Source organism: Amblyomma americanum, chromosome 1 (genome assembly GCF_052857255.1).
Source record: "Amblyomma americanum isolate KBUSLIRL-KWMA chromosome 1, ASM5285725v1, whole genome shotgun sequence".
NCBI classification, from domain to species: Eukaryota; Metazoa; Arthropoda; class Arachnida; order Ixodida; family Ixodidae; genus Amblyomma; species Amblyomma americanum.
In genome coordinates this window covers 318,898,749-318,925,402 of record NC_135497.1, presented here as the reverse complement: position 1 = coordinate 318,925,402, position 26,654 = coordinate 318,898,749, and the positions used below count along the sequence as shown (strand labels likewise).

The window sequence follows — 26,654 nt, the reverse complement described above, 5'->3', positions numbered from 1 at the left end:
CATCAGTTGATCATAAATATAACGGTGGTTGGGAATACAACCCGAAGTTTTTTCGTTAAGGTGCCTGTTTGCGCCTTGAAAATAAAAATAAAAATCCAAGTAAAAAAAGGCAAGCCTGCAGGTTTTCCCTTGAGTACATCAGACAGCTTTAAACAGCTTCCCGGCCTGAAAGTGTCAATATACAGGGTGCTTCACCCAAGACTTTAAATAACTTTTAAAAATCGGCTTTTTGAGATACCAGGGCGCTTTTTTCGGTTTGGCATTTTCAGCGCTGTACTACATCATAACCCAGCTAAGACGTGCTAACCAGCAGGCTGTTCAACTTGTATTGAATAGATAAGTTTTTGACTATTACTGTTAGGGTCCTTAATTATTGGGAGGAGTGTAGTCCATCGTATTAACATCCGTAACAGTTCATGGAATTTGAACACCCAGTTACACGCAGCGCTGTGGCCAAACAAATTGCGCTATTCCGGCGAGTTACGAGCACTAGAGAGGTTGTTTTGCCTGCAAGCTAACTCGAAAGGGCGTCTATTTTGGCTAGATGCAGCCAAAATATGTAGGGTCACAGCGCCAAGCGTCACGGAGATATTACTTGCGGTGGGCTGCACGCCTCTCAATAATTAAGAAGCCTAAAGGTAATAATTAAAAAGTTGACCACTCAATATTAGTCAGCAGGCCTGCTAGTTGGTATGTCTTAACTATATTTTGATGTACCACACCGCTTACAATGTTATGCCGAAAAAAGCGATCTTCTAACTCAAAGAGCCTATTTTAAAAAAATAGTGTCAAGTCTAAGATGAAACACCCTGTATGCTCTCTTCAAGATGTCTGCCAGCATCATAAAACACAGACTGCTTTTCCCAGTATCCACACTGCTGCAGCGATTAATGTGCACTCCCACCTAAATCCTCACAGGAATCCGCTTGCATCACCGGAGTGTCATGCCACAGGTGTAAAAATCATCCCACTCGCCTTCTTTGGCTCACAAGTATATTCGCAGTCTGCTGACGCAAATGTCTGACCCGCATCCGCATTCAGCCCTGATATCATGATAACGTTCAATGACACAGATTAAACTGTCCACTCAGCTCTCCATATCGTGTTGGGAAAACCAGGCATATCTCCTCTGCTGAGAATTTTCCGCCCACCTCCAGCTTTCAGTATAAAAGCACTCGCCTGTGATGATGAAAAGGAACCTCCTCGTCTCTCTACTGCATCACACGGTAAGACTATTGACATCGTCATCAACCTTACTTGGGCTTGTGAGTTACCTGTTTTATAACACCTACCAAGTGTCGCTCATGGCAGGCCATTTAAGCACTAATGTGAAAATGACTCTCTCTTTTTTTTTTCTTCAGTGACTAGTTCCCTGTAATCTTAGAATTGGTGTGAAAAAGCTTGTAGAAGCCGTACTGCACGTCTGTCATGCGGTTGTCTTCTTCCGTTCTGAAGACTGCAAATTTCAAACAATGAAGGCATCTAAAACTAGTCAAACCTTCAACTACTTTCTGGGAGGGGGGGGGGGCGCGAAAATATTTCATTTGAGAGAACTGTTAAGCGAGCCTACACTTCGCGTGTGTATTAAATAGCGTTGAAGAATAAATTTCTGGTGTTATAAGCAGACGCAAAAACTAAAAAGGGAAGACGGGCGGGAGGGGGGGGGGATCCGGTTTCAACTTGGTACCTCTGATCTTGCGGACGAGCTTGCAGATGTGTTTTCATATAAGTAAAAGGTTATTTCTTGCTGAAAGTTGTCGGCAAGGTTGGTGTGAATCGTACATTAAATAAATGCTCAAACAGGACAGGATTCTTTTTAAGTACACTTGCTTTTTCGTAATCATTTTTCTTCTCTTTTCCTGTATTTTTTTGGCATTTATTAACATTTTGACCTGCTGAAAACACGCGAGTTTTCCGGTGGAGTAGCTGCGCTCTCTATTTTTAGTGTGTTCAGAAAAGTGTCAAATACGTTCCAGGAAATGAGAACATCAAGCAACAGTGGCTTGATGGCCTCATTATACTTGGTGCTCCTGTGATGAATATTATTCGGCTTATAACCGAAGCCTCAATGATGCGATATCTTGGCCTTGATCATTAATGCTGTCGCTCGAAGTCTAAGCGAAATTTTCCTCAGTATCTCTAAAGGCCGTTAAATCACAACTCTGTCGAAGCTAAGGCAACGCAAATAATAAGTCACTTCAAATGTAACTTTGCCAAGAGAGTGATAACAGAAATGAATTAAACCTTCAAATCGAGATCTCTATCTTGACTCCTGCACATGACTACCCAAAAAGATATAGCCACCAGTTTTCATAGGAGTTCAATTCCTTCAAATTACTTGGTAGACCAAAGGTTAAAAAGCTGTAAAATAGCTGACAACCTCAATGTAAATGATAATCTTGTCACTTGAAGCAGTGAAATGCTTCGGTGGTACACATACAACAGTGCTACGCAGGTGATGGTAGGCAAGTATTTATAAAATGTGTTGCACATCTATGTGACAGAGTATTTGCGGGTCTGAACTAAAAGCTGTAAAACCCACCGCAACACCGTCCGTGTGAACCCTCTCGATCTCTTCCCTCGTTCTTAGGCGCCGCTGGTAAGTTAAAAATGAATTCCAGCTGGCTGTATCAGCCGCTTCACCTTTAGAAAATAAAGGGGCGGGTATGTACAACCGAAGGCGCCAGTGTATCCACAATGGGAGATGTCACCTGGGCTTTAACCCTGCCATGTTTGTGGAGCGCAACGGGAAGATTAGCAGCTGTACCCAGGTGCCTCATCGACAAACTACATCACGCGATTCTACCGTATTGTCGCGTTTTAGCTCCTTTTGAGTGAGGAAGTTTTCCTATTGGATTTAAAGGCGATCTTTATGCTTAGCTCAACCACAACTTGCATCAGCGTATCAACCCAACAACGCAATGTCCTTTCTTCTCGTTTGTTTCAACAGTATAGGAAAGTTCACGTACCTTTCTGACCACTAGTAAGCCTACCTCGCGTACAGATTTGTGCAGACGAGTCGACCTTTCACAAGTAGTTCATTGTATTTAACTCTTCACGCTGCTTGTGTTCGCTAGCAAGCGAATAATCGGTACGTGAAGTAAATCCTGCAAACTGTAAGTGCCCCCATATAAAGAATAACGCCTTTTTGTTGTCAACCTTTCGCGTACAGTTGGTCTTGGCCGACTGACTCTAGCTACCTACCAGCCGATATGAAGGTCCTGGCCGTCGCATTTATTTTTGTTCTCGTCGGTGGTGAGTTCCTTCGGTATTTTTTGCCAAAATTACAGTTTTCATTACTATCCTGCCGACATGGGCAGCGTCTGGATCATGAGCAGAATGTACTCCGTCCTGAGATATATCGAATAAGAAAAAATAAGAATAACGTCGTTCATCTATGTTGGGCTAAATACGCCCAACAGTACGATCCCTGTAAGTTCTTCCATATAGTTGTGCGATGCTAGAGGCAACTGAAAGTTGAACGACACAATTTTCATGACCTATTCAAAAGTAATAGTCGTTCCACAATTATTTCTGCCTTGAAGAAAAAGCCCTTCAAAAATAAATGCTTCTAGCATCTTTCGCGAGTAACGGCGCTAATGGTTCCACAATGTTTCATTCCAGTAATGAAATGTGGTGTCATAGAGCTAGATCTGCAAAATATCTTCTCGGACAGTTACCAAATCTAAGGAAGGGTTCTCTTTACCTAGGATGAGCGGTCAGCGCTCGAGAGGCTGTGAACAATGAGCACAATTGTTAGCTTTTCGCTTGTTTCTGCTACGAATTTATTGGCATGCTCGCATTAAATTTTATACTCTCAGTAGCCACCAACAGCAGGCTATCAAAGCTGCATAATAAACTACGTCATAGGTTAACAAGGAGCGCGGTAGCTAAACTATCTTCCCCACCAGAATCTTGAGAGATGCTAATCGCATTGTAAATTTCCCACCAGGAATTTACGCACTGAAAATATTAGAAGCATGAACACTCAATATAATCCCCATGCTACGGTGTACTGCCGCGATTGAAAGAAACACGTACAGCGGTGCGTGATGGCGCAGCGCTGTTGGCATGTATTTTTATTGTGACAGTAACCGAACGATATGCAAGCGAAGATATTTCCAAGAGCGCTACAAAAGCAGTTTTTTCTCGATTGTTTCTTGATGAGCAACAAAGATTTATCGTCTCGTTATTCTTCACAGGACTTGTCAGCACTGCCGATGAAGAGGACAAGTCTCAAGTGCCTCTCGTCAGAGTCCGTAAGCAGCTCCTCTTTTGGCATATTTACGCGCAAAACCTCGATGTGCCTTCCTGACAAATAGTTGCCACGATGTATAAAAAGTGCTCTGTCGCATATAGATTCCTTTAGAAGTTGGGGCGCCAAAGAAGTGCCATTGCTGCTAATTAATTATCTAGAAGCTGATATGCGTCCATAGTGGGTGATTCATAAAATCTACGCTGCCCCGCCAACTAGTGCGGCTCCTATTCGGTCGGTTCCAGCGCAACTTTATGCGAACGATACTCTGTCTATGAATTACGCAATAAGTCAAATAAGTTTGATCTACAACCTTATGGTTCAGCTCGTTGAAACTTATACGAAATTTCGTCATAGGTAGTAACAAAAAACCAACCCCAAATTGCATAAACAAGTGGTACGCAGGATGAATGCTAAGCTCCTTGTGTCCCTGTTTCTAAATTACAAACGTTCACTGAAATCAGAGCACCAAGTGGGTCACGAACACTCGAGTGGTAGAAATCTGCCAGGAAACATGTTCTTTACTCAATTGATCTGGGCGCAAGTTCAGCTTGAAAGAGATCTGTTTCAGAAAGCGAACGGCAGAAAAATCTCAACGACCGACGATTCCAGGAAGGAAGGCTAATATTTTGTCTTCCATTGGCGAGACCAAACGAGCACTTATGGAATAAAGATGTCCATGGGCGAAAGGAAGGACCACAGAGGGAAAAGGAGGACTCATTTCGGGAATGCTCGACAAACGAGAGATAAAAGTCAAGGTGCTTAAGGAACGGATTTCACCTAATACTTGATCGAAAATGAAAAGAAAGCCCATATAGACACGTTCAACTTAATATTTCTGAAGCATCAAACGTCCTTTTATGCCTATGAATGCATGACTGCTGCTTTCATTTATGCATAATCTTCAGTACATCTGTCGCTTGGCGTGCGCTCTGTAGAAACGAAAGAAGGTGTGAAGTGAATGCATGAGTTTTCTTTTTGCTCTGCAGGCCGTGGCTTTGGCTGCCCGTTCAACCAATATCAGTGCCACAGCCACTGCCTGAGCATCGGCCGCCGCGGGGGCTATTGTGGCGGTAGCTTCAAGACGACCTGCACTTGCTACAACTAGTAGTCGACAAAGAACCATGTGTTTCTTCGTTGTCGAATGATCGTCTCCACTTGGAGGAGACATAGCAAGTCTCTATAAAGAAGCCGACTGTCACGCTAAATCGAAACCCTTTTAACCAATGGCGGCCACCACGAGCCGTTTTTTTTTTGTACTTGAAGTTGCTCAAACATACCGGGAAATTTTAACAATTCGGTTAAGTAAATAGACCGTCCCACGATTGAAATAAAAGTTTATACGTGTTTAAGCGTAGTTCTTGAGTATTCGTTCATATTTATTCCAGCATCCACCAAATATTCCTAGTCAAATGCTCTTACTGGTTAAGCCAGTAGAGAATCAGTAATCTATACTGATGCCAATATTAAGCTTTTTGTATTTCAAGTAATATTCTAAAATATTTGCTAGTACTAGAATCAGACAGACGCTGCAAGGGAGCGTAGGTAGCGTAGCACTGGTGGCGCACTCAAAGTTCGGCCTAGCTTTTCATGGCCCAGAAGGGGCAGAGACGTTCCTGACACCTGTCATTCCGTCCAGCGCATGCGACACTAGCTGTGCACTTTAAATACGTTCCTCAAGGGCCTCTTAACTCGGCACAGATGAACTGGGAGCCCCCGAGCAAACGGCTCAGGAGACATTAATTAGTTGCTGCCTCTGTATACTTCATTCTAAACTTGAAAATGAAAAAAGTTCGCCATTTTGTAATTCGAAAATCAGGTGCTTTTAATAACAAGCCCGACTTGGTCCAATTGACAGATTACGACCTTTCCGAAATCGAATTTCTTTTAAGCACAATGTCGCATTTTATCTTTTTAGCTAAAGCAGCTTTTATATGACATTCAGGGCTATTTCCGAAGGCAATAATTCTGGGCAGTGTGGTTGGAGGACCCGTATCCTACTGCTCAGTTGCAACTTGCATAAAATCAAGTCGAACTTCAAATAATCAGGGTGCTCATGCGATTCAATGCAAGATATTAACACTGTGGTATCCCCACTCGTTTACTGCATATTTGTAGCCAATGGCAAAATTTTGACAGTCAGTTCACTCCCCGCATTCACTCGAACAGCAAGCACGCAGTGAGAAGAAAACTGAGGAAAATACCGAGTTCAAATGTCTTAGTTGGGTGCGAAGTTTTGAAATGCGCTTGTTCCACTTGAAGTGGTGTGCAACTTTGAATAGTCACTGACTGCCATTTCATTAGATCAGAAGTAGAACAACGACAGAAACCGTGAGGTTTACCAGTTTCTTGTTGCTGAATCGCAGTCTCTACGTCTGAAGCCAGAATCATGCATTTTTTTACACGTTAGATCGATTTGGTTCACGGCCCTGCTCTAGTTATTTTATTTTGCAAAAAACAGCTACTGAGGTTATATAGTTCTGCATTGGTTCTGGCTTCAATTTCTTCCATATTATCACATGTGGCTACGAGAGCTATGCCGTCTGCGCACATGAGTATGTCTGCTGAATAGAGCGACTTGTAGTCGATCGTTTACATATTATGTGGAGAATAGTGGCCCAAGTACCGACCCCTGGGGTACTCCTGTGTGCATTTGTTCGGGGGATGACATCGCATTATTTATAGCAACTACCTGGTAACGTTGTCAGATATAGCTGGAGAAGAATTCATAAGCACTGCCAGGGAAGCCAAAATGTTGTAGTTTATTTAATAGGGTACTGTGATAAACGATATCTAACGCATTTTGGCGGTCAGGAAAAACAACAGCAATGAGTTTGTTGCTATTTAGCGCAAACTTGATAAGTTGTGTGAGTGTAAGGACAGCGGTTAAGTAGAAAATTTTGGCCGAAAGCTATGTTTTTGAGCGCATATGACCTGGTGTTTTTCCAAAAACTTGTGGATTCGAGTCTAAACCATTTTTTCAAATATGTTGTTGATAACACTGAGAACTGATATCGAGTGGTAACATGAGGGCTCTGAGGAGTCACCATCTTTATATAACGGTTCAACTTTAGCTGTTTTAGGGGAAAAGGATATGTTGAACTGGATAATGCATGATGAAATATAGTACACAAAATTGGGCCCAAGATGTCAATATTTTCTTTAATTTTAGTTGTTGCTGAGGCGCAGGCTGAACGTTTGAAGCCAGAATCATATATTCTTTTACACGTTAGATCGACTCTGGCCGTGGCTATGCTCAGACCAGACGCGATGCCCCAACGCAACGATTGCCAGTGTGCATCCTTCCATGAACTTAACTTATATACAAAAAGATTTGTGCATCGCTGGCCTTTTTTTCTGAACTGTAGACCACCAAGATGCTCGAATTAAACTGCATTTGCAATCCGCCGTCCTCCATGGACTGTCAACAGCGGAACGAAAAAATTGATCATAGAAGCACACCAAGGGGGTTCAACTCCCTGGGGTCAAATATAATATCTGAGTTTCAGAGGTCGGACCAGCTATCATTACTTTCAAGAATCACTTGTGAAAAGGATATTTACAAAATATACACCACACTCCATTTTCGCTCTCTCAAGTCTTCGTAGTTGAAATAAATTTGCGCAAGAGTCGATCTTGCCAAAATTCTTTTGAGCACCTCGGTGTTCAGGGAAATATTAGTCCGGCCGGCTCTGCGGATCAAATGTGACCGTCGTTCAGCCACTTTAGGCAATGTTAAGGAGACGCGGTGCCACAGTGTTAAAGAACAATTTCAGTCCCGGTATAGGCGCCCTCCTGGACGAACGTTCTACAACAGTGGATTGAATAAGACAAGCTGTCTATGCTGGCGAACTGATTTCGAGAAAGTTTTGAAGAAAGCGGTGCGCAATCTTCTCTGACACTTGCGTGCACGAATGCACTGCCTCCCTGCAAGCACACGAAAGTTCTGTTCGAGTTACATGGCCGTTGCTGGAACCACGAGCATCTGCGTCCGACAAAAATAAGTACGCCCTTTAACCGCTCTGTAGTCAACGCAGAAAGAGCCTTGTACTTCATCGCAGGCTGTCGTGCCAGTCACACTATGTGCTGCTGGGCTGCGTTTCGTGTCTCGTGTCTGATGCTCAGGAGCGGATTTATGGGCCAGTCTTGAAGGAGGCGGTCTGAATTGAGCAATACATTTGTGGCATCTTCTGCTTCAGAAAATGGGGCTTTTCATTGTTTTCCCCCGAAAAGTTTGCCGTGCCTCCCTTTTTAGAACCGCAAGTGCCACCGGTTTTCATCACGATAAATAGCAAAACGCCATGCTGGCAATGGTACAAAGCGAGCTTGCTATGCGCCCATTGATTCCGACGCCGAAACCAACGAACTACAGCTGAACTGAAGATTCCTGTGCTAGAAATGCATTGTGGAGGACTTGTACGTTCGGATCTTATTTTCTTTGTCGCAAACCGAGCTTTGCGAATGAAGCCTGAGAGAGACACCTGAGAATGCGCTTATCACAGTCACGGGTGTTTCGAATGAATGAAACTAACCACACACGGTTTTCTATGGCACTACTTTTTTCTGAACAGTTAATCATTTCGGCTTTTCGCCTTCGAATGACATAAATAATAGGCTACAGCTAAACGTGTTATTCACTTTGGCTTAGTTTATGAGCCTTAATTCCTCAAAGGAGCTCAAGGCACGCGAGAAGCCGCAGTGGAGGGCTGCGGAAAATTTCGACCACCTGCGGTTCTCTAAAAGGCAACTCCGGCGCTTTTTGTACCCTGACTGATTTTACTTAAACTTTCAGCTAAAGCTCACCGCAGTTTGCTCGCGACATCTTGATGCAGCGCAAATCAGTTTTAAATCTTTCAGCTTTGTGGCTTCAATCGCTGCGCTTTCTTCGGGCAACCTCGCGAGCGTGACGCCATAGGTTGGTACGCTGGTTGATATATGCGCTCTGAATTTCCTAGAGGTTGAAACTTGGCGCTTTATTTTGTTCAGTCAAAACAAATAATGAGCAAAGCTGTCGCTAACCGTTGCCAGTTAAGTCAATTAACAAGGATCCGACAAGTTTTGGGCAGCGTTTTTAGTTGGTGTTAGTGCAGCATCCGTCACGTCATAGGCTGGTATGTCGCGATGTCACAGTTTGAACGAAACTCATTTCGCTTTGGTTTTCCGACCTTTAGCCGCTTTAAAATAGTTTTACTCGTAATTTCAAAAACCTTTTTATTTGTTCACTTGAGAGAGGGGATCCTAAGGCATGCGACGGCATTATCAACTTAAATTCTTCAAAAAAAAAATCGGAATTGTTACAGTACACGAGCATCTAGCATTAAGTCTCTTTCGAAGTTCGACAGCCGCTGCCGGGATCAAACCCCAGTCTTTCGGATCAGCAGCCGAGCATCTTGACCACCGGCAACCGCGGCGGCTTCTTATTCAAGCAGTTATTAACCAGAATGCTCTTTGTGGTGATGCTTCGCTGAATGACCTCAAATAGATTGGACTCTGCTTAGAACACACCTTTGTGGAATAGGAGCGATGAACTTTCTGTTCCTATTTCTTACGTCACTTAAAGTGCTGCTGGTCCCATTGTTCCAGGTGGAGTAGTTACCGAGCAATACAGGGACGTTCGCCTAAACTTGACACGCTTTTTAAAAATAAGCTTTTTGAGTTCGCAGAGCAAATTTTTCGGCATAGCATTTTCAGAGATGTAGTGCATTACAAAACAGCAAAGACGCGCCAAACCGAGCTGGGTAAATGATATTGAACAGTTAACTTTTTTAATTATTACTATTAGGCTTGTAGACCACCGTAAGTAATATCAATACCAGTTCTTAGAATTTCAAAAACGCGGCTATCCTCGACGCTGTGGCCAAAAACGTTTTGAGTGTATCACTCCAAAATACATGCGCTTTCGAGATGCTTGCAGGTAAAGAAACTTCTCCAGCGCACGTGACTCCACGAAAAGCCAAAATCTCTTGGGCTACAGTGCCGAATGTAACCGAATTTTCGAAATTTTAAAAACTCATGTAAATATTACTTACGCTGAGCTACACGGCTATCAGTAATTAAGGAGACTAACAGTAATAATTAAAAAGTGAACCTTTCAATATTAGTTAGTCAGCCTGCAATTTATACGTCTTAGCTATATTTTGATGTACTACACCGCTTACAATGCTATTTCGCAAAAAAGAGCTCTTCTAATTCAAACAGCCTATTTTAAAAAAAATAGTGTGCACTCTTAGATGAAACACCCTGTATGCTCTCTTCAAGATGTCTGTCAGCATCATAAAACACAGACTGCTTTTGCCAGTATCCACACTGCTGCAGCGATTAATGTGCACTCCCACCTAAATCCTCACAGGAATCCGCTTGCATAACCGGATTGTCATGCCACAGGTGTAAAAACCACCCCACTCGCCTTCTTTGGCTCACAAGTATATTCGCAATCAGCTGACGCAAATGTCTGACCCGCATCCGCATTCAGCCCTGATATCATGATAACGTTCAATGACACAGATTAAACTGTCCACTCAGCTCTTCATATCGTGTTGGGAAATCCAGGCATATCTCCTCTTCTGAGCAGTTTCCGCCCACCTCCAGCTTTCAGTATAAAAGCACTCGCCTGTGATGATGAAAAGGAACCTCCACGTCTCCCTGCTGCATCACACGGTAAGACTATGTACATCGTGATCAACCTTACTGGGGCTTGTCAGTTACCGTTTTTAGAACACCTACCAAGTGTCGCTGATGGCAGGACATTTAATCACGCATGCGAAAATGACTCTCTGTTTTTTTAGTTACTAGTTTCCTGTAATCTTAGAATTGGTGTGAAAATGCTTCTAGAAGGCGTATTGCACGTCTGTCATGAGGCTGTCTTCTTCCATTCTGAAGACTGCAAATTTCAAACAATGAAGGCATCTAAAATTAGTCAAACTTCAAACTAATTTCCTGTGTGTGTGGAGGGGGGGGGGCGAAAAGATTTCATTTCAGAGAACTAAAAAGTGAGCCTACACTTCTCGTGTGTATTAATAGCGCTCAAGAATTTTTTTCCGGGTGTTATAAGCAGGAGCGAAAAAATAAAAACGGTCGTGGGGGAAGGGGGGTCCGCTTTCAACTTGGTACCTCTGAACTTGCAGATGAGTTTGCAGACCTGCTTTTATTGAGAAGCCAAAGGTTATTCCTTGCAGAACGTTCTAGGCGCGTTGGGGCGAATCAGACTTTCAGTTAACGCTCAAACAGGGCAGCATTGTTTTTAAGGACGCTTGCTTTTTCTTAATTCTTTTTCTTCTCTTTTCCTGTATTTGTTTGGCATTTATTAACCTTTTTGACCCGCTGAAAACACGCGAGTTTTCCGGTGGAGTAGCTGCGCTCTCTAGTTTTAGTGTGTTCAGAAAAGTGTCAAATACGTTCCAGGAAATGAGAACATCAAGCGCCAATGGCTTGATGGCCTCATTAAACTCGGTGCTCCTGTGATGAATATTATTCGGCTTTTAACCGAAGCCAGAATGAAGTGATATCTTGGCCCTCATCTTTAATGCTGGCACTCGGCGTGTAAGCGAAATTTTCTTCCGTATCTCTGAAGGCTGTTAAATCATAACTGTGTCGAAGCTACGGCCACACAAATAATAAGTCACTTTAAATGTAAAGGCGTTCACCGGGTGATAACAGAAATGAATTAAACCTTCAAATTGAGATCTCTATCTTGACTCCTGCACATGACTACCCAAAAAGATATATCCACCGACTTTCATAGAAGTTCAATTTCTTCAACTTACTTGATAGACTGACGGGTAAATAGCTGTGAAATGGCTGACGACGTTAATGTAAATGAGAATCTTGTCGCTTGAAGCAGTAAAATATTTCGGTGGTACACAACATTGCGCTACGCAGGTGATGATAGGCAAGCATTTATAAAATGTGTTGCACATCTGTGTGTCAGAGCATTTGCGGGTCTGAACTAAAAGCCGTAAAACCCACCGCAACGCCGTCCGTGTGAACCCTCTCGATCTCTGCCCTCGTTCTTAGGCGCTGCTGGTAAGTTGCAAAGGAATTCCAGCTGGCTGTATCAGCCGCTGCTCCTTTAGAAAATAAAGGGGCGGGTATGTACAACCGAAGGCGCCAGTGTATCCACAATGGGAGATGTCACCTGGGCTTTAACCCTGCCATGTTTGTGGAGCGCAACGGGAAGATTAGCAGCTGTACCCAGGTGCCTCATCGACAAACTACATCACGCGATTCTACCGTATTGTCGCGTTTTAGCTCCTTTTGAGTGAGGAAGTTTTCCTATTGGATTTAAAGGCGATCTTTATGCTTAGCTCAACCACAACTTGCATCAGCGTATCAACCCAACAACGCAATGTCCTTTCTTCTCGTTTGTTTCAACAGTATAGGAAAGTTCACGTACCTTTCTGACCACTAGTAAGCCTACCTCGCGTACAGTTTTGTGCAGATGTGTCGACCTTTCACAAGTAGTTCCTTGCATTTAACTCTTCACGCTGCTTGTGTTCGGTAGTAAGCGAATAATCGGTACGTGAAGTAAATCGTGCAAACTGCAAGCGCCCCCATATACAGAATAACGCCTTTTTGTTGTCAACCTCTCGCGTACAGTTGGTCTTGGTCGACTGACTCTAGCTACCTACCAGCCGATATGAAGGTCCTGGCCGTCGCATTTATTTTTGTTCTCGTCGCTGGTGAGTTCCTTCGGTATTTTTTGCCAAAACTACAGTTTTCATTACTATCCTGCCCGACAAGGGCAGCGTCTGGATCATGCGCAGTATGTTCTCCGTCCTGTGATATACTCTCTAAGAAAAAATAAGAATAAAGACTTTCAGCCATCTTGGGCTAAATACGCCCAACAGTATGGTCCGTGTAAGTTCTTCCATATAGTTGTACGATGATAGAAGCAACTGAAAGTTCAGCAGCACAACTTACATGACTTCTTCAAGAGTAACAGTCCTTCCACAATTATTTCTGCCTTGAAGAAAAAGGCCTTCAAAATTAAATGCTTTTAGCATCTTTCGCGAGTAACCGCGCTAATCGCTCCATAATGTGGCATTCCAGTAATGAAATGTGGGGTCATAAAGCTACATCTGCAAAATATCTTCTCGGACAGTTACCAAATCTAAGGAAGGGTTCTCGTTACCTAGGATTAGCGGTCAGCGCTCGAGAGGCTGTGAACAATGTGCACAATTGTTAGCTTTTCTCTTGTTTTTGCTAGAAATTTATTTGCATGCTCGCATTAAATTTTATAATCTCAGTAGCCACCAACAGCACGCTGGCCAAGCTGCATAATAAACTACGTCATAGGTTAACAAGGAGCGTGGTAGCTAAACTATCTTCCCCACCAGAATCTTGAGATTTGCTAATCGTAATGTAAATATTCCACCAGGAATAGCACGCTTTGAAAATTTTCGAAGCAATGAGTACTTAATATAATACCCATGCTACGGTGTACTCTCGCGATGAAAAGAAACGCCTACAGCGGAGCGTGATGGCGCAGCGCTGATGGCTTGTATTTTTATATTGACAGTAACCGAACAATATACAATCGAAGATTTTTTAAGAGCGCTACAAAAGCAGTTTTTTCTCGTTTGCTTCTTGATGAGCAACAAAGATTTATCGTCTCGTTATTCTTCACAGGACTTGTCAGCACTGCCGATGAAGAGGACAAGTCTCAAGTGCCTCTCGTCAGAGTCCGTAAGCAGCTCTTTTGGCACATTGACGCGCAAAACCTCGATGTGCTTGCCGGAAAAATAGTTACCACACAGTATAAAAATGTGCTCTGTCGCTTATACATTCCTTTAGAAGTTGGGGCGCCAAAGAAGTGCCATTGCTGCTAATTAATTTTCTAGAAGCTGATATGCGTCCATACTGGATGATTCAGAAAATCTACGCTGTCCCGCCAACTAGTGCGGCTCCTATTTTGACGGTTCCAGCGCAACTTTATGCGAACGATACTCTGTCTATGAATTACGCAATAAGTCAAATAAGTTTGATCTACCACCTTATGGTTCAGCTCATTGAAACTTATACGAAATTTCGTCATAGGTAGTAACAAAAAACCAACCCCAAATTGCATAAACAAGTGGTACGCAGGATGAATGCTAAGCTCCTTGTGTCCCTGTTTCTAAATTACAAACGTTCACTGAAATCAGAGCACCAAGTGGGTCACGAACACTCGAGTGGTAGAAATCTGCCAGCAAACATAAGTTCTTTACTCAATTGATCTGGGCGCAAGTTCAGCTTGAAAGAGATCTGTTTCAGAAAGCGAACGGCAGAAAAATCTCAACGACCGACGATTCCAGGAAGGAAGGCTAATATTTTGTCTTCCATTGGCGAGACCAAACGAGCACTTATGGAATAAAGATGTCCATGGGCGAAAGGAAGGACCACAGAGGGAAAAGGAGGACTCATTTCGGGAATGCTCGACAAACGAGAGATAAAAGTCAAGGTGCTTAAGGAACGGATTTCACCTAATACTTGATCGAAAATGAAAAGAAAGCCCATATAGACACGTTCAACTTAATATTTCTGAAGCATCAAACGTCCTGTTATGCCTAGGAATGCATGAATGCTGCTTTTATTTATGCATGTCCTTCAATACATCTGTCGCTTGGTGTGCGCTCTGTAGAAACGAAAGAAGGTGTGAAGTGAATGCATGAATTTTCTTTTTGCTCTGCAGGTCGTGGCTTTGGCTGCCCGTTCAACCAATACCAGTGCCACAGCCACTGCCTGAGCATCGGCCGCCGTGGGGGCTATTGTGGCGGTAGCTTCAAGACGACCTGCACTTGCTACAACTAGTAGTCGACAAAGAACCATGTGTTTCTTCGTTGTCGAATGATCGTCTCCACTTGGAGGAGACATAGCAAGTCTCTATAAAGAAGCCGACTGTCACGCTAAATCGAAACTCTTTTAACCAATGGCGGCCACCACGAGCCGTTTTTTTTTTGTACTTGTAGTTGCTAAAACATACCGGGAAATTTTAACAATTCGGTTAAGTAAATAGACCGTTTCACTATTGAAATAAAAGTTTATACGTTTTAAGCGTAGTTCTTGAGTATTCGTTCATATTTAATCCAGCATCGTCCCGTCGTAGCCAGCATCCACCAAATATTCCTAGTCAAATGCTCTTACTGGTTAAGCCAGTAGAGATTCAGTAATCTATACTGATACCAACATTAATCTTTTTGTATTTCAAGTAATAATTTAAAATATGTGCTAGTACTAGAATCAGACAGACGCTGCAAGGGAGCGTAGGTAGTTTAGCACTGGTGGCACACTCAAAGTTCGGCCTAGCTTTTCATGGCCCAGAAGGGGCAGAGAAGTTCCTGACACCTGTCATTCCGTCCAGCGCTTGCGACACTAGCTGTGCACTTTAAATACGTTCCTCAAGGGCGTCTTAACTCGGCACAGATGACCTGGGAGCCCCCGAGCAAACGGCTCAGGAGACATTAATTAGTTGCTGCCTCTGTATACTTCATTCCAAACTTGAAAATTAAAACGTTCGCCATTTTTTAATCGGAAATTCAGGTGCATTTAATAACATGCCTGACTTGGTCCAAATGACAGATTACGACCTTTCCGAAAACGATTTTCTTTTAAGCACAATGTCGTATTTGATCTATTTAGCTCAAGCAGCTTTTATATGACCTTCAGGGCTATTTCCGAAGGTAGTAATTTTTAGCAGTGTCTTTGGAGAACTCGTATCAGGCTGCTAGGTTGCAACCTGCATAAAATCAAGTCTAGCTTCAAATAATCAGAGCGCTCATGTGGTTCAATGCAAGATAATAACGCTGTGGTATTCCCACTCGATTACTGCATATTTATAGCCAATGGCAAATTTTTTACAGTCAGTTCACTCCCCGCATTCACTGGAACAGCAAGCACGCAGTGAGAAGAAAACTGAGGAAAATACCGAGTTCAAATGTCTTAGTTGGGTGCGAAGTTTTGAAATGCGCTTGTTCCACTTGAAGTGGTGTGCAACTTTGAATAGTCACTGACTGCCATTTCATTAGATCAGAAGTAGAACAACGACAGAAACCGTGAGGTTTACCAGTTTCTTGTTGCTGAATCGCAGTCTCTACGTCTGAAGCCAGAATCATGCATTTTTTTACACGTTAGATCGATTTGGTTCACGGCCCTGCTCTAGTTATTTTATTTTGCAAAAACAGCTAGTGAGGTTGGATAGTTCTGCATTGGTTCCGGCTTCAATTTCTTCCATATTATCACCTGTGGCTACGAGAGCTATGCCGTCTGCGCACATGAGTATGTCTGCTGAATAGAGCGACTAGTGGTCGATAGTTTACATATTATGTGGAGAATAGTGGCCCAAGTACCGACCCCTGAGGTACTCCTGTGTGCATTTGTTCAGGGGATGACATGGCAATATTTGTAGCAACTACCTGGGAACGTTGTCAGATATAGGTGGAGAAGAATTCATAAGCACTGCCAGGGAAGCCAAAATGTTGTAGTTTATTTAATAGGGTACTGTGATAAACGGTATCTAACGCATTTTGGTGGTCAGGAAAAACAACAGCAATGAGTTTGTTGCTATTTAGCGCAGAATTGATAAGTTGTGTGAGTGTAAGGACAGCGTTGAAGTAAAAACTTTTGGCCGAAAGCTATGTTTCTGAGCGCATATTACCTGGTGTTTTTACAAAAACTTGTGAATTAATAATTAATAATAATTTGTTTTTTGGGGGAAAGGAAATGGCGCAGTATCTGTCTCATATATCGTTGGACACCTGAACCGCGCCGTATGGGAAGGGATAAGGGAGGGAGTGAAAGAAGAAAGGAAGAAATAGGTGCCGTAGTGGAGGGCTCCGGAATTATTTCGACCACCTGGGGATCTTTAACGTGCACTGACATCGCACAGCACACGGGCGCCTTTGCGTTTTTCCTCCATAAAAACGCAGCCGCCGCGGTCGGCTGTGGATTCGAGTCGAAACCGTTTTTTCAAATATGTTGTTGATAATACTGAGAACTGATATCGAGTGGTAACATGAGGGCTCTGAAGAGTCACCATCTTTAAATATCGGTTCATCTTTAGTGTTTTAGGGGAAAATGATATGTTGAACTGGATAATGCATGATGAAAGATAGTACACAAAATTGGGCCCAAGATGTCAATATTTTCTTTAATTATAGTGGTTGCTGAGGCGCAGGCTGAACGTCTGAAGCCAGAATCATATATTCTTTAACACGTTAGATCGACTCGGGCCATGGCTATGCTCAGACCAAACGCGATGCCCCAACGCAACGATTGCCAGTGTGCTAGCCTACCATGAACTGAACTTACATACAAAAAGATTTTTTAATCACTGGCCTGTTTTCTCTACTGTAGACCACCAAGATGCTCGAATTAAACTGCATTTGCAATCCGCCGTCCTCCATGGACTGTCAACAGAGAAACGAAAAAATTGACCATAGAAGCACACCAAGGGGGTGCAACTCCCTGGGGTAAAATATAATATCTGAGTTTCAGAGGTCGGACCATCTATCATTACTTTCAAGAATCACTTGTGAAAAGGAATATTTACAAAATTTACACCACCCTCCATTTTCGCTCTCTCATGTCTTCGTAGTTGAAATAAATTTGCGCAAGAGTCGATCTTGCCAAAATTCTTTTGAGCACCTCGGTTGTCAGGGAAATATTAGTCCGACCGGCTCTGCGGATCAAATGCGGCCGTCATCAGCCACTTTAGCCAATGTAAATGAGCCACGGTGCCACAGTGTTAAAGAACAATTTCAGTCCCGGTGCTGGCGCCGTTCATGAAGAAAGTTCGACAACATTGAATTGAATAAGGGAAGCTCTCTATACTGGCGTACTGATATTGAGACAGTTTTGAAGAAAGTTGTGCGCAACCTGCTCTGACACCTGGATGCACGAATGCACTGCGTTCCAGCGAGTACACGAGAGTTCTGTTCGAGTTACATGGCCACTGCTGGAACCACGAGCCTCTGCGTCCGACAAAAATAAGTACGCCCTTTAACCGCTCTGTAGTCAATGCCGAAAGAGCCTTGTACTTAATCGCAGGCTCTCGTGCCATCCACACTATGTGCTGCTGGGTTGCGTTTCGTGTCTCGTGTCTTATGCTCAGATGCTTATGTCTTATGCTAAAATCTTACAGATTTTACTGAAACTTTCAGCTCAAGTTCGCCGCCGTTTCTTCATCAATTGTGCCACATTTCGCAGCCGGACGAGGTCTTGCAGTAGCGCAAATGAATTTTAAGACTTTCACCTTCGCGGCATCGATCGGGGCGTTTCTACGGGCAACCTTGCGAGCGTGACAGCACAGGCTGGTATGCTGCTTGATATATTCGCTCAGAATTTCCTCAGGGTTAAAACTTAGGGCTTCGTTTTGTTCAGTCAATACAAATAATGAAGAAAGCTTTCATTCATTCAGTCTTTATTTTTCTCTTGGACAGAGAAGGAGACAGGACTAAAAGCTCGTAAGCTTGACAGAGGTCCCGCCCCCTTTAACCGTAGCCAGTTAAGTCAATTAACGCGGACCCAAATAGTATTGGGCAACGATTTTAGTTGTTGCCGCATCCGTGACGTCATAGGCTGGTAAGTCGCGATGTCACAGTTAGAACGAAACCCAGTTTCGGTTTCAGTTTCCTACCTTTTGCCGTTTTAAAATAGTTCTCGGTATTTTTAAACGCGTTTTTTTTCACCAGGGAGAGATGATTTTAAAGAATGTGAAACGGTTATCAACCCAAAATCTTACTGTATAAAAAATATCGGAACTGTTGCAGTACACGGCCATCTAATATTTCGCCTCCATCGAATTGCGACCGCCACAGCCGGGATCGAAGACCCGCCTTTCGGATCAGCAGCCGGGTACCTAAACCACCGGCAAACGCGGCGACTTCTTCTTGTTCAAGGAGTTATTAACCAGAATTATCTGTGTGGTGAAGCTTCCATGACCGACCAAAAATAGTTTGGACTCTGATTTGACGTCCCTTTGCTTCAAGAAGAACGATGCAAATTTATGCGAACCAGTCTCTGGCTATGAATTACGCAGTAAGTCAAATAACTTTGATCTACCACCCAATGGTTCCGCTTATTGTAACTTATCCGGAATTTCGTCATACGCCATAAAAAAAAACGCAAACTGTATAAACGCGTGGTGCACAGCACGAAAGCTAAGCTACTTGTTTCCCTGTTTCTAAACTGAAAACGTTTATTGAAATCAGAACAGCAAGTGGGTCAGAATAAACGAGGGGCATAAAGGCAACCAGGAAACGTCATTTCTTTACTCAAGTGATCTGGGTGCAAGTTCAGCTTAAAGAGATCTCTTTCAAAAAGCGAACAGCTGAAAAGTCTCAACGATCGACACTTCCAAGAAGGAAGGCTAACTTTTGTCGTCCATTGACAAGGCCAAACGAGCAGTTAAAGAGATGTCCATAGACGAAAGGAAGGACCACAGTGGGAGAAGGAGGACACATTTCGGGAACGCTCGACAACGGAGAGTTAAAAAAGAAGGTGCTTAACGAACGGCTTTCACCTAACACTTGATCGAAAATGAAAAGAAAGCCTTACGCTGTACAAGACTTAAGGACCTGCACATTATTCCTGCTGGTCTGCTGCAATGGAGAGTGTATTTGAAGGCAATTAACTAATAATTATATTTTTAGATTTTTACCACTGAAGATAAGATACCAGTTACAAGTGGAAGGTTGCACAACTGCACAACAGCACAACAGGCAAACGGTGGCACGATATCCGAGCCTGCCGCTTTATTCGGCGCCCGCCCCGCTTGTTGCAGAGTGCATAGGCCGTACTAAGCACGGACTCATGAAATCTAATGCTAGCCGCGGCGGCAATTATTAAGTGGAGAATAAATGGTGAAATTCAAATACACCCGTGTGTTAGTTCACATTATGTCAGAGCATGCAATTGATTTTCGGTGCGCGTTATTAAAAAAAATGCCTTGTGTTAAGAACTGATCCGCCTACCTCGACTACGGCGTCTCTCACGCCTCAGGTGCACTGTCCTGAGAGCGAATGTATTGAGAACACTTTATGCAAATTCAAAACACGTGCGGCTAGCGCCCCTGTGTTCAACATTCTATGATTCGAAGCACCCACTCACTGGTCCTCCATTTGGTAGCGCCAAATTGTCAAATTGTCGCAGCCACTGTCGCTATCAATTCATGAGAGTTTGAACCATCTCGGGCACCTTCGCGGTTTCGCGTGCGTGGTTCAGGAAGTGAGAAAAGAAAAAAGAAGGACATCTAAAATAAAGCTATCTGCTTTAAATCTTATTTATTCTGGGACTATTTCAGGCAGCTGCAGTTTGAGCGTTTTTTTATGTTTCTCTAGAGGCGTAAAATAATGCTCAAATGAACTAAATCACGACCTTCTTATGCTTAAAGAAGGATACTTCGGGAGGGCCATGTGATCCAGAATTCATTTCTTCAGTTGGTCTTGAGCGAAATAAATTAGCATATTTCTAACCTTAGGGTGAACAGGCGATGTGTAATCGCTGTGAACGTTCTAGTTAAATAGACAAACTGCTCGCTACATAGACATGTTGGATGTAATATTTCGACGAACGCTTGAAAAGCACCTACCTTTCTGTTATGCCTAGCAATGCATGACTATATCTTTAATTTCTGCGTTACCTTCAGTACATCTGTTGCTTGGTGTGCGCTCTGTAGAAACCTAAGTGGGTGTGAAGTTAGTGCATGAATTCTCGTTTTGAACTGCGGGCCATGGCTTTGGCTGCCCGTTCAGCCAATATCAGTGCCACAGCCACTGCCAGAGCATCGGACGCCGCGAAGTCTATTGTGCTGGAAGAGTCAAGACGACCTGCACTTGCTACGCCAAATAGCTCACAAAGAGTTGCGTTCTTCTTCGTTGGGCAATGATGGTCTCGACTTCTGGAAGAAACAACAAATTTCTAAAAGGAAGACGACTGTCATGCCATTTGGAAGCCCTTTAACCAATGGCCTTCACTGTGATGGGTTTTCTGTACTGGTAATAGCTGTGAGGAGGAAATTGTAACAATTTCTTGAGTAACCACAAATTTACAGAACTTGAATAAAAGTTTATACTCTTTTAAGCCCTGTACTTGATAATTCGTTCCTATTTCTTCCAACCTCCTCGCGGCGTACGCCAGCATCCACCAACTATTTCTAGTCAAATGCTCTTACATTGAAGCCTCACTAATCTAAATCGATACCAATACAAAGCTATTTGTATTTCAAGCAATAATATAAAATCCGTCGTAGTGCTAGGAACAGCAGCAGATGCCGCTAGGGGGCATTGGTAGTGTAGCATTGAGGGGCACCCTCAAAACGCTTCCCAGTGTTTGGTGGCCGAGTAGGCGTAGAGAACTTCGTGACAGCTGTCATTCCGTCCAGCGCTTACCACCTTTGGTGTGCAAATAAAATACATTCCCCAAGCGCCTCTCAATTGTGCATTTTTCCACTAGGAACCCTCAAGAAGCTGGCTCAGGAGACAGTAATTAGTTATTTCGTGTTATTTCCTAAAATTCGCCACTTTTGTACTCAGGGAGCCTCAAGGAAGTTTCTCTCGTAGCTATAGAGCCAGAAACGCTTTCGCATCTTGCTTGCAATTCAGAATGAGCCGTTCAGCCAAACGGGAACAAACTACACTACTCTTCTCTCCAGGCTGGCCCGCACAAAGTTTCTGTACTCTTCGATATTACAGTGGCACAGGTGGAGTCCAGGTAGAGTCCTCTAGCTTACAAAAAGCGTACTTCGTGCACAGTACTCGTAAAATGCGCCTAACAAGAACACAGTAGCCTCTTCAGTGGCCATGATTTGGAGCGAATTAAGGAAGCACTGAGGACTCTTACACAGGCGGCAGCAGCAGCACTGTGGCCTACAGTTCGATAGGGAGTAAAAACCAAATGATCAGGTCACAGAACCTTATTACGCAGAGTTTGATCTCAAGTTACTCATTTGATTACCCTGTATAACGGGGTTCCGTCGTTGGTAGCTGTTCAGCCGAGACGTGCGCTGTGTCGTTGTCGTACATGTACCACAATTCACCAAATATTCTTCCATTGGGCTTCTTTATACACAGTTTGTTCTAAGAAAACTACGCTCTGAAGATATTGCAACCTATTCGCTTTAGGATGCATCTACTCTTGCCAGTCGAAATGACCGCATAAATGAAAAAGTGTCCATCAGCAGTTACGCACAATCTGGCCGTTAAACTCTCGTACAGGTGCGTCCTTATTCCGTAAACGACACACGCCGCTGGAAAACGCAGCATGCACGTACACGTCTGCTGGAACGCCCGCCGCGGTACAACGCCCGGCGACGCATGTTGAGGCAGCGCTGGTGGCACGCGCGCCGGTTGAAAGAGCAGCCGAATCCTTAGCGTCCTGCAAGTACGGTACAGTTCCATACGATTAACTGAAAACAAAAGAAAAGGGGGTGGCTTTGGATTCCTGAAAAGCAAAAGTCGCGATACGTAAAACCTTGAACGCACCCAGTTGCACCAGGTTAGGAGCATGTCAGTGAGCTTTGTTATCCATTGCAGTTGTAGGAGTCGCTCATAAGCAGTTACCGACGTAGCTACAGTGTGTTCTCGTGAGCACAACACTACCGCTATTTTATTCTTGCATGGCGCAAGTCAACTTTTCCGTTCAGCCTTCGGTCTTTGAATTCCTTTTTTTATTTTGATGAGTTTACAGCTAGTGATTTATAACGCAAGAATGTCGTAAGGATGAATACTGTGCACCGCGCTGCGTAACCGAAATATTTACTTGTATTTCTGATTCCCAAGAGTGTCTTCTGTGGTATTTGTAGGTGCGAATCGCTCATTTCCAAAACTGAGCTGTAAAAAGGTAATAAGCTATATGCGTGTGTCCTCTTCCCTTTGTTCTTGTTTTTTTTTCCTGCAGTTTCGAAAATGAACGATTCGCAAGATTTCCCTTTGCAAATCCCTCAAAAAAAATACAACGCAAGGAGGGCAGTGCATGGAGGTTTGGTAGTTCACGCGATGTCAGCATGTTCGCGTCTTTTTTTCCAAAAACATAATACAAAATCGTTACAATCATGCGAAAACGTTCCAAGGCTCCGGAGTTCATTCGAGGCCCCCTACTTCGGCACGCCTCACAATCCCCTATGCGGCTTTGGCACGTAAAACCCCACTGATTATTGCTATAATCAGCATCGCCATGAGATCAATGACGTCATTTTAGCATGCCAGTGTGTATTTGGAATAACGTACTCACGAACTATCAAATGGGCCAGTTTACTTTCTTCTTCTTCCACCGCAGCTGCGGCGGAAATTCCTGTTGGGATAAGAGAAAACAACCGTTCTACCTCTTCAGTCAAGCTGTTATGTACCCGACCGGAAAGGCTTAGGAAGGAACGAAGTAGCTGTGGTCTTCATTGGAGCCTTCAACATAATGACAGTGCTTGATTCGTTTCGAGCAGTTCTCACAATTATGGTCATCAGAGAGAGGAAAACACGGGATTGTACGCGTGAGCCAAAAAAGAAACAGCGAAATTGAACATTGTACGCAAAAGAATTTTGAAAGGCGAGAAAATTGCTGGTTATTTGATTGAACGAGACAGAGCTTGAAGTGCGGCGGTCTGCTCGAATATGCACTGTTTAGTGACGTGCAATGCTCTGTTCAAACGTAGCTTTAGCATTTAGTTTAGCTGAACGGATTTTTTCCTACACATTGAAGTTCGCAATTCGGTGAAAGCGGGGGTTCACAATTGGCGTTTGTGGTGGGATATGCCATGCGCATTAAAAGAAGGAACCATAAAGAGTGAGCTACGGTAGTGGCTAACTCTGATTACTCTCTACTATAGAGGCAGTAATGGTTCCTGCGTTTTTTTAAAACAAGCTACTGGAAAGTTATTGTCTACAGCATTTACAAGGGGCTGCTGGAAAGTTGCCGTCCATACCATTTTAGAAACTCCTTGTAGAACAGCGCACACAAGACAAGCACGACGGAAGGAAATGACAACACGAGCGCACGGAAGGAAATGACAACACGAGCGCTGTGTTGTCATTTTCTTCGGTCGTTCTTGTCTTGTGTTCGCTGTTTTTAGAAGGAGTACATACCAACTCGTCCGGGCTTCTACTTTGGCTTAAAAACTCCGTCTGCATTGATGCCAACTTTCTATTATATATTACTATCCTCTCGAAAGAGACCTTTTAGAAGTTCTCCGAAACCGGTGTACACACCCCTATAGTATTTACCATTCTATCCGCCACCCTTTGAAAAATAAGTACAATATTTTCGGTAACTGCTTCAGTGTCACTTATTCAAACAGATGTCAGATTTTGGTTATTTTCAAGAACCCTGCGAAAGGCTGCGCCGCGTACTAGTACAAGAAATATTGGCGAGCGCGGATCAGCGTCCTTTACTGCTTTGCCTGAATGGTTCGCCGGCGTATTCAGATGTCAGTTCTGCTGCTCCAGCAAAGGAGAGAGAGAGCATGGGAAGAGGATGTTTTATCGCTGATGTGGAACGCTTTCAGGACCTTCACAATGCAGTTGTCAGCACTCAACCTGTATCCTATCAGACACTCAGCCTATACTTCTAAAACGAAAGATTTGTCTGGACTAGAAGGGGGCCTATGCAAATACGCGGCTCTGTTTGTTCTGAAACAACCCAGAGTACACATGACTAACGGGTGAATTTTTAAGCGCTGAGAGTTTTGCGCACGACTGGTTTAAGGGGGTTTAGTGTCCCAGAGCGACTCAGGCTATGAGGGACGCCGTAGTGAAGGGCTCCGGAAATTTCGACCACCTGGGGTTCTTTTACGTGCACTGACATCGCACAGCACACGGGCCTCTAGAATTTCGCCTCCTACGAAATTCGACCGCCGCAGCCGGGATCGAACCCGCGTCTTTCGGTCCGGCAGACAAACCCCATAACCACTGAGCCACCGCGGTGGCAAAATTTGCGCACGAGTGTTCCTTTAATTGCGGGCCTTATATATTACGGCAGGCGTGTATTGTTATATGATGCTCCTTTACCCATGCAGAAGGAACTGTAATACACCGCCACATAATAATTTCATTCGTGTTTCATATTTTTATGGTTCTTTTTGCGCTTTAACTGGCCATGAAATTGGTTTCGCTGGAATCAGTCAGATATATGGGCGGATGGCAAGAGTAGAATCGAGTCGGACGAAAACAATCGTATCATAGCGGCCACTGCACGATTCTTTCAAGTGCTTACGGATGAACTAAGAGTATAGGGCATGCTAATTGCTCCGAGAAGACTGTTCGAGGAAAAAGGCAACTTTAATGTTTTCGTTTTGCACATGTACACATGATCATAAATTTTTATTCATGTCTAAAGTTGCACACGGACAATCAAATTTAGGAGCACTGACAGGACAAAAGGGCAAAGCTTTATAAACTGCAACACAGGTGACAGGGACTGCCAAAAATTTATAGTTTGTTTACTGTGCAGAAACTTGTCAAATTGACAATAGCTGGCTTCTGCTAACCTGACCTTCTAGCTTTGTCATTCACACGTTTATGGATTTTAAAATTCCCCAAATTACTCCTCCACCACGTGCAGCGGCGCTTTCACATCAGCTTTTTTGAAACTTCGGAGACCGATGTTTTCCTTATCTGTCGTTTATTTCTTATACCCCCTAGAAAAAGAGACTGGCTCGCGCGAGGTTGCAACAGTCGACCAGCAAGCGCGAGCTCATCGCGCTTGTTGAGACGAACTCGGCTGCGATTAAAAGTGGAAAGAATGGAAGCAGCTCTACCCCAGTGCTGAAAAGGAAGTGTTTAAAATGAAATTATTCTAGACCATGAGATCCAATTTCTGTTCGTTCTATATTTTCTTGTTTATTTATAAACAGCGCCTGCACTCTCCGTGAACAATCTGAAACTCAGCAACGAGCACGAAAACCGACGTAACTTTTCAGGGCTTTTGCGAGTAAAGTTCTGTAGTCACCGCGTGAACGTGTTGAGTTTACGAAGAAAAGGTGAGTTTAGGTCCCGGCTGGAGGTTGCTGAATTGGTGGGAATTCGATTTGCTTTCAAAAACGTCTTCATTGAAGAACAACAGCTACTAGTCTGCTACCTTTTTGGCTACTCCCGGGTTAATCTACGAATCTCGGATCTTCGAGGAAGGGCCACCATGTCGAATGAGCCCCACGTAACAGATTTTCCAGACTAAAAAATCTTGAAGGCATGAGGATAGAACCTGCAATGCCTGATTCGTGAAATTTAGTGCTCACGAAATACTGCCAAAAACTTTGACTTTAGCTATATTCGCGAAATACTGAGCTATTGAAAAATAAGTCGTTTCAGTATGCCTTAAAACTTCTGTGTACATATCGTTAGAGATGCGCAGGTAGTCTGTGGAAAACCTTCACGCACCCTGTTAAAGTTCTGTTTGTTTAGTCAACATTGCGTATACTTTAGAGGCAATGTTGGCCACT

General features: G+C 43.6%; 2 protein-coding genes across 3 annotated transcripts; both read left to right on the top strand.

Moving 5' to 3' along the window:
- The first annotated feature begins 1,173 nt into the window (after positions 1–1,173).
- Positions 1,174–5,612, top strand: LOC144115389 (defensin-1-like). 2 transcript variants are annotated; one of them, XM_077649761.1, is made up of 4 exons: positions 1,174–1,226; positions 3,173–3,255; positions 4,203–4,259; positions 5,245–5,612. In XM_077649761.1, exons 2-4 carry the CDS (start codon positions 3,213–3,215, stop codon positions 5,361–5,363), a joined length of 219 nt encoding a protein of 72 aa, XP_077505887.1. In that variant the 5' UTR covers positions 1,174–1,226; positions 3,173–3,212; the 3' UTR covers positions 5,364–5,612. The 2 variants fall into 2 exon arrangements, with proteins under 2 accessions (XP_077505887.1, XP_077505888.1); XM_077649762.1 differs by lacking the exon at positions 1,174–1,226 and adding an exon at positions 1,237–1,265.
- Positions 5,613–10,842: 5,230 nt separating this feature from the next.
- On the top strand, positions 10,843–15,291 carry LOC144115388 (defensin-1-like). The gene is made up of 4 exons (XM_077649760.1): positions 10,843–10,912; positions 12,851–12,933; positions 13,883–13,939; positions 14,925–15,291. Exons 2-4 carry the CDS (start codon positions 12,891–12,893, stop codon positions 15,041–15,043), a joined length of 219 nt encoding a protein of 72 aa, XP_077505886.1. The 5' UTR covers positions 10,843–10,912; positions 12,851–12,890; the 3' UTR covers positions 15,044–15,291.
- The last annotated feature ends 11,363 nt before the right edge of the window (positions 15,292–26,654 follow it).